This window comes from Piliocolobus tephrosceles, chromosome 14, assembly GCF_002776525.5.
Source record: "Piliocolobus tephrosceles isolate RC106 chromosome 14, ASM277652v3, whole genome shotgun sequence".
Lineage (NCBI taxonomy): Eukaryota > Metazoa > Chordata > Mammalia > Primates > Cercopithecidae > Piliocolobus > Piliocolobus tephrosceles.
The window spans coordinates 704,584-712,631 of NC_045447.1; the positions used below are offsets into that span (position 1 = coordinate 704,584).

The 8,048-nt window shown below is 51.3% G+C and overlaps 1 protein-coding gene across 2 annotated transcripts in view; it reads left to right on the forward strand.

Moving 5' to 3' along the window:
- The first annotated feature begins 4,651 nt into the window (after positions 1-4,651).
- Positions 4,652-8,048, forward strand: part of PNPLA7 (patatin like phospholipase domain containing 7) — a 41,103-nt gene continuing 37,706 nt past the window's right edge. For both annotated transcript variants that reach the window (XM_026457530.1, XM_026457531.1), the window contains exons 1-3: positions 4,652-5,045; positions 5,946-6,026; positions 7,437-7,563. In XM_026457530.1, the coding sequence (XP_026313315.1) occupies positions 4,899-5,045; positions 5,946-6,026; positions 7,437-7,563 (355 nt within the window). In that variant the 5' untranslated portion in view covers positions 4,652-4,898. The remainder of the gene's footprint in view (positions 5,046-5,945; positions 6,027-7,436; positions 7,564-8,048) is intronic.

The following is an 8,048-nucleotide window of genomic DNA, read 5'->3' on the forward strand; positions in this document are numbered from 1 at the left end:
GACGGAGTCTCGCTCTGTCGCCCAGGCTGGAGTGCAGTGGCTGGATCTCAGCTCGCTGCAAGCTCCACCTCCCGGGTTTACGCCATTCTCCTGCCTCAGCCTCCCGAGTAGCTGGGACTACAGGTACCCGCCACCTCTACAGGTACCCGCCACCTCGCCTGGCTATTTTTTTTGTATTTTTTAATAGAGATGGGGTTTCACCATGTTAGCCAGGATGGTCCTGATCTCCCCTGACCTTGTGATCCGCCTGTCTCGGCCTCCCAAAGTGCTGGGATTACAGGCTTGAGCCACCGCGCCCGGCCTAAGTTCCTTGTTTGGGTTCTCGTTTATGTGGCCTCGTGCAGGAAGGTACATTAGAATCCTGAACGGCAGCGGCCGTGAGCCTGGTCTACACAGGTGAGCAGCCACTGTTTGATTTAGTATCTGTGGTGATGTGTTAGGCATCTTCATTCTGGCTGTCAAAGAAGGAAATGAAGGTTTTATTTTTAAATAAAATGGGAGAGTTACAGTTCTGCTGTGGCAAGGTAGTGCCACACCAGCCTGTCCTGCTGATTAGTGAAAAACTCTGGACAAAATGCAGAAAACAGTCCTTGGAGGACTCTGAAAATAAAGCCAGGAGATTGCGGATGGGAATCAAAGCGTGGAGCCGCCATGCACGAGGGTTCTGCTTCCTGCTTTTTCATTTTCTTCTGTTACTCATGGCCTTGCCTCGATGGTAGCCCAGTTATGGAGCAAAACCCCTTATGGGAATCCTCCAAAAGCACCAGAAGAAGGTCCCCAAGGGCCAGAGAGAGTGTGCGGATCTCGGGGAGGAGAGAGCCGGGGAAGCAGATGCACGGAGTTTGTCTGTGAACCTGTACAAGGCTCAGGACAGACCCAGAGCAGCATAACAAAGACTTTGAAACTGCATTAAGATTCAAACTTCAAGGCCGGGTGTGGTGGCTCACGCCTGTAATCCCAGCACTTTGGGAGGCCGAGGCAGGCAGATCACAAGGTCAAGAGATCGAGACCATCCTGGCCAACATGGTTAAACCCCGTCTCTACTAAAGATAGAAAAAATTAGCCAGGCATGGTGGCGGGCACCTGTAGTCCCAGCTACTCGGGAGGCTGAGGCAGAAGAATCACTTGAACCCGGGAGGCAGAAGTTGCAGTGAGCCGAGATCATGCTCCTGCACTCCAGCCTGGGCAACAGAGCAAGACTCTATCTCAGGGGGAAAAAAAAAAAAAATTCAAACTTCAGGCTGGTGCGCTGGCTCACACCTGTAAATCCCAGCACTTTGGGAGGCCGAGGCAGGTGGATCACATGAGGTCAGGAGATCTACACCAGCCTGGTCAACATGGTGAAACCCCATCTCTACTAAAAATACAAAAATGTGTTGTGGTGAGTGCCTGTAATCCCAGCTACTCGGGAGGCCGAGGCAGGAGAATCACTTCAACCTGGGAGGTGGAGGTTGCAGTGAGCTGAGATGGTACCACTGCACTCCAGCCTGGGTGACAGAGTGAAACTCCGTCTCAAAAAACAAAAAAAAGATTCAAACTTCAGCTCAAATCTCAGACTGACTCCTGAGTGGGGCATGTGCAGGGCAGAGCAAAGCATCCGAACCAAGGCTTCGAAAACAGAGATACTGGAATCTACCATCCACAGATACAGATTTGTGGTCTGAACCCAACCAGCTTAATCACCTGCTAAAACAAAAAAGGCAACATTCTCTGGAAAATTATATCCTAAATCCAGCCATTATAAATGATCACAATGGATACAACTGGTCTAAATACAACAACAAGACAGACTGTCAGATTGGATGGAAAGTCTAAGACCCAACTCTATGGTGTCTGCAGGAAAAACCCACTTTAAATATCAATACTTAGATGGAAAACAAAAGGTTGCCTGGCAAAGTGACTCACACCTGTAATCCTAGCACTGTGGGAGGCTCAAGTGGGAGGATCGCTTAAGCACAGGAGTTCGAGACCAATCTGGGCAACACAGTGACCCTGTCTCTACAGAAAATTTAAAATTAGGTTAGTGTGGTGCTGCACACCTGTGCTCCCGGCTACCCAGCAGGCTGAAGTAGGAGGACTGCTTGAGCCTGGGAAGTTGAGGCTGAAGTGAGATGTGCATGAGCTACTTTACTATAGCTCAGGTGACAGAGGAACAAGACACGTCCTCAAAAAAAAAAAAAAAAAAAAAAAGGGGGGGCCGGGCGCCGTGGCTCACGCCTGTAATCCCAGCACTTTGGGAGGCAGGCGGATCACGAGGTCAGGAGATCGAGACCATCCTGGCTAACATGGTGAAACCCCGTCTCTACTAAAAATACAAAAAAAAAAAAACTAGCTGGACGCGGTGGCGGGCCCCTGTAGTCCCAGCTACTCTGGAGGCTGAGGCAGGAGAATGGTGGGAACCCAGGAGGCGGAGCTTGCAGTGAGCCGAGATCGTGCCACTGCACTCCAGCCTGGGCGACAGAGCGAGACTCTGTCTCAAAAAAAAAAAAAAAGGCTGGAAGAAGATATACCATGAAAGCCCCAATTAAAAGAAAACTGGAGTGGCTATATTAGTATCAGACAAAGTCGATGTCAGATGTGATAAAGGAATATTAGCAGGGATAAAAAGGGACAACACGGCCAGGCATGGTGGCTCAGGCTTGTAATCCCAGCACTTTGGGAGGCCGAGGCGGGTACATTACTTGAGGTCAGGAGTTCAAGACCAGCCTGGCCAACACGGTGAAACTCCATCTCTACTAAAAATACAAAAATTATCTGGAAATCACTTGAACCCAGGAGGCAGAGGTTGCAGTGAGCCAAGACTGTGCCATGGCACTCTAGCCTGGGCAATGCTGGTATTAGAAGATAAAACAAATCTCAGATCAGTGACCCAAGCTTGTATCATAAAAAGCTAGGAAAAGAAAAACAAATGAAACCCAAAGCATGCAGATGGAAGAAACTCATAAAGAGTAAGAATCAATGAGACTGGAAATGGAAAAACAGGAGAGAAAATCCATGAAACCAAAAGCTGGCTCTTGGACAATGTCAGTAAAATGAAAAATCCTGTAGCCAGACCAGTGTAGAAAAGAAGAGAAGACACAAACTACAAATATTAGACATGAAAGAGTGCACATGTCTACAGACATAAAAGGACTAACAAGGAAACCTTTTGAACAACTTTATGCCCATAAAACCAACCACGCAGATTAAATTGACAAATTCCTTGAAAGATACAAACTACCAAAGTTCCCTCAGATGTAGATTATCTGAATAGCCGTATATCTACTAAAGAAATCCCATTAGTAGCTAAAATCCTTCCCACCTGGAAAACTCCAGCTCTAGATGACTTCACTGGGGAATACTTCCCGCCATTTAGGACGTTAAGGACAAAATATGCTAATTTCACACAAACTTCCCTGGAAAAGTAGAAGAGGGACTATTTCCCAGTTTAGTTTTTGAGGCGAGCAAGACCCTGACACTTAATCAGACGAAGACATTACAAGGCAGGAAAATTTCACACCAGTCACTCATCATTGGAAACATACATATCCTCAATGAAATATTACAGATTTGAGTCCAGCAGGATATGGAAAAGGATAATACATCATGATCGGTGGGATTTATTCCAGGAATACAAAGCTGTTTCAACAGTTGAAAATTAGTTGATGTACTTTTCCATATTGACAGACTAAAGAAGAAAAGCCATCTGATTATCTTAATAAATGCAGAAAAAGCATTTGACAAAATTCAGCATCTGTTCATGATAAAAACTCTCAGCAACCAGGAGAAGAGAACTTCCTAAATCAAATAAAGGACATCTGTACTAAAAAATGAAAGCAAACATCTTGCTTGATGGCAAATGACTGAATATTTTCCCTTGAAGATTGGGAACAAGCCAGAGTGTGTGTGTGTGTGTGTGTGTGTGTGTGTGTGTTTTCCTTTTTTTTTTTTTTGAGTCAGAGTCTCGCTGTATCACCCAGGCTGGAGTGCAGTGGCGTGATCTCGGCTCACTGCAACCTCTGCCCCCGGCCCCGGGTTCAAACAATTATCCTGCCTCAGCCTCCCGAGTAGCTGGGATTACAGGCGCCTGCCACCATGCCCGGCTAATTTTTTTTTTTTTTTTTTTTTTTTGAGACGGAGCCTCGCTCTGTCGCCCAGGCTGGAGTGCAGTGGCGCGATCTCGGCTCACTGCAAGCTCCGCCTCTCGGGTTCAGGCCATTCTCCTGCCTCAGCCTCCCGAGTAGCTGGGACTACAGGCGCCCGCCACCATGCCCGGCTAATTTTTTTTGTATTTTTAGTAGAGACGGGGTTTCACCATGTTAGCCAGGCTGGTCTCGATCTCCTGACCTCGTGATTCACCCTCCTCGGCCTCCCAAAGTACTGGGACGCCATCCTCCGTGCGCCATCCTCTGTGTGTTGGCAAGCCACCCAGGTACCGAGGCAACAGACCGAGGGCACAAGCTTTTCCAGTGTAATAAAGAAAATATATAGAGTAAGAGTAGTTATACTGGAGCCTCAGTGGCAGGTGGGAGTGGTTGGAGCTCCCCATAGTGAGTGCCCAGGTCTGGTGGGGTAGCTGCCTGTGGGCCTCCCCCTTACCCACATTCTGTTGTCAGCCAGTCCTTCACCGTACATCTCTTGGACAGTCAAAAATGGCCCTGTGCCCCTGGCCGGTGGTGACCACTGGGTTTGGGACACGGTTCTCAGTGCTCTGTGTGGTGCTGCGGGGCCGCCCTGCACCCAGGCCAGGGGTCACCGCTGGGTTTGTGCAGCTGGTGCCAAAAGCAGCACTTTGCACAGCCCAGCCTGGGAAGGAGAATGGAGCCGTGTAACTGGGCAGCGGGCAGGGCCTCCTCCAGGGCTTCCAGCAGCCTTCGCAGTCCGTGGGGGACTTGGCCGGGCCCGCAGAGCGGGGACTGATGAAGCTGTTGTTACAGGGCCACACTGCACCTTACAAAACGGTCTCCACCCGCGCGGCCATCCCGTCCACCATCCTCCGGCTTCCAGCTGCGGCTTTTCACGGAGTTTTTGAGAAATATCCAGAAACTCTGGTGAGGGTGGTGCAGGTGAGTCACTTTTTCAGACAACTCTTCTGGCGGCGGTGGGCCATCCTGGGGGGCCTGGGCACTGGTTTGGGATTTGAGTGGGTTTATTGCCTATTTACTTTCTCAGTTCTGAGCTTTACAACCATGAAGGTGATTTCACAGGAATAGGGAAATTGACTTCATTCGCGGGACTTGCCGCTGGTGATGTGGGATTCTGAGTGGGTCTGGGAAGAACTAAGGTTATATTTTTAAAGTTTGTAGGCCAGGCATGGTGGCTCATGCCTGTAATCCCAGCACTTTGGGAGGCTGAGGTGGGCGGATCATGAGGTCAGGAGATCAAGACCATCCTGGCTAACACCGTGAAACCCCGTCTCTACTAAAAACACAAAAGATTAGCCGGGCGTGGTGGTGGGCGCCTGTAGTCCCAGCTACTGGGGAGGCTGAGGCAGGAGAATGGCATGAACCCAGGAAGCAGAGGTTGCAGCGAGCTGAGAGAGATGGCTCCACTGCACTCCAGCCTGGGCGACAGAGCAAGACTCCATCTAGAAAAAAAAAAAAAAAAAAAGTCATGTACAATAAAAATGAATATTCACAACCTTAAAGAGGTCTTAAGATCCTTCACTACCCCCCAAAGAGACTTTTACATTTTTATTAAACTTCTCACTTTGGAGTAACTTTTAGTTTTATAGAAAACTTGCAAAAACAATGGAGTCTTCCTACGCCCCTCACCCCATTCCCCGTGATGTGAACGCCTTACATGACCGCGGTGAGGAGTCAAGACTGCGGGGTTTATCACCCTGAGAGGGTTTGGTCTGTGCAGTCTGCTGGGTTTGGGGCACGGTTCTCAGTGCTCTGTGTGGTGCTGCGGGGCTGCCCTGCGCCCGGGCCGGGGGTCACCACGCAGCTGGCGTCTTGTTGCAGATCATCATGCTGCGGCTGCAGAGAGTGACCTTCCTGGCTCTGCACAACTACCTCGGCCTGACCACAGAGCTCTTCAACCCTGTAAGTGGAAACCAGCTCACAAGCCCCATGTTTCTCCGGGCAGCTGGCGTCGGGACAGTTGTTAGCTGGCACAGCAGGCGCCCAGTGCCTGGTGGGGCAGTGCCAGCTACAGCTGTGGTCATCCTGGTTGCTGGTCGTTAGGACTTCGGGAGGTGATGCTTGGGCTGTGTGTATTTTCCTACCTTAAAGCACTTGCCAGTTGATTTGGAGGCTTGATTCTCCTGGGGCCTTGTGTTCCAAAATCTCTGATCCGTTGAGACTTGGGAAAGGTGGAATTCCTTCTCCGAGGCTGGACTTGTCCCTCTGGAGGCCTGCACGGCTGTGAGCGGCTGCCTGGTGCCTCTGCAGCTCCGGTTCAGGAGTCTGTGATGAGTCTTCCTTTGGTCACCTGTGTTCTGTAGGACATTGGCAGCACACACATGCTCATCCCCTTTCTGGCCCTGCAGGCTGCATACCGAGCCAACGGCCCTGTTCAGGAGAGGCTTCCCCTCCCCATGCCCATCCTGTGGGGTCCCTACAGCCATGTCCAGTGGAGGCTGCCCCTCCCCATGCCTGTCCCATGGGGTCCCTACGGCCATGTCCAGTGGAGGCTGTGCCTCTCCGTACCCGTTCCGTGGGGTCCCTACGGCCGTGTCCAGTAAAGGCTGCCCCTCCCCATACCCATCCCATGGGGTCCCTACGGCCAGCACTCCCTGTATGTTGCCCTTGACTGCTCCTCCTGTCTGAACCTTGCGGGGCGGAGCTGACCCTGAGCTGTGACCTGTTTGGAGGGCATAGCGTATTGTCAAGGGCACAAGGCTATGAACCCCGGCTCTCCCTCCTCCTGTCGGTGTGACCCTGGGAGGCACTTGGCCGGGATATGGGACGGTCCCCACCTAGCTGAGCTCTCATGGGAACTGAGTGAGACCAGAGTTTCATGCCCTGCTCCATCCCCACTGCCCGAAACAGTACCCTGATGTGCGGAGGACTGTCTTTAGTCATGGGCAGGTAGAGCTCGGTTAGTAAATGGCCCAGCGCGTATTAGTTTTTAATCTGCGCATTTCAGTTGGAAATTCTAATTCTGATGACATTTTAGGGCTTGTCATCTTCAGTTGTTGACATCAAGGGAATATCTTTTTGTTTTCTACATTATTTTTTGTTTTAATGAAGAGTATTAAGGTTCTGACACTTTGGGGCATTATGTTGACTTGATGAAGTGTTTGAGGCAGGGCCTAGGGTAAAAGCAGGCTGAGCTTGGTTGCCGTAAACAGACCAGTCCTTTTTGTGAATAACTGGATTGCCCATCGCCTGAAATGCAGCATCAACTTTGCCTTGAGAGGCCCACAGCTGTCACTGCTTTGAGGGGCCGACAGCTGTCAGCGGGTGTGGGGTGTTCCTGGGGGGGCTCTGAACGTGCTTCGTGTGTCCCAGGAGAGCCAGGCCATCCCTCTCGTGTCTGTAGCCAGCGTGGCTGCCGGGAAGGCCAAGAAACAGGTGTTCTGTGGTGAAGAAGAGCGGCTTAAAAAGCCACCGCGGCTCCAGGAGTCCTGTGACTCAGGTACTGTCCTGCACCAAGGAGGGCAACGTCCAGCCCTAGAGTCCAGGGGATCCTGCTCCCACTGCCTCAGGTCACCCCAGGACATCTTGCACGTGCCCGAGGCCACCTCACACATCACCAGGTCACCCCACACGCCCCAGGTCACCCCACAAGTCCCACAGGTCACCCCACATGCCCCCCGGGTCTCCTCACATGTCCTCCAGGTCTCCTCACGTGTCCCCATCTCCCATCTTCTCACACTTGTCCCCGTCTCCTCACACGTGTGCCCGTCTCCTCACATGCGACCCAGATGTCCTCAGACATGCCCAGGTCTCCTCACGTGTCCCCATCTCCTATCTTCTCACACTTGTCCCCATCTCCTCACACGGTCCCCAGGTCTCATCTCCTCATATGGTCCCCAGGTCTCCTCACATGTCCCTGTCTCCTCACATATCCCCGTCTCCTCACATGTCCCTGTCTCCTCACACTGTCCCCGTCTCCTCACA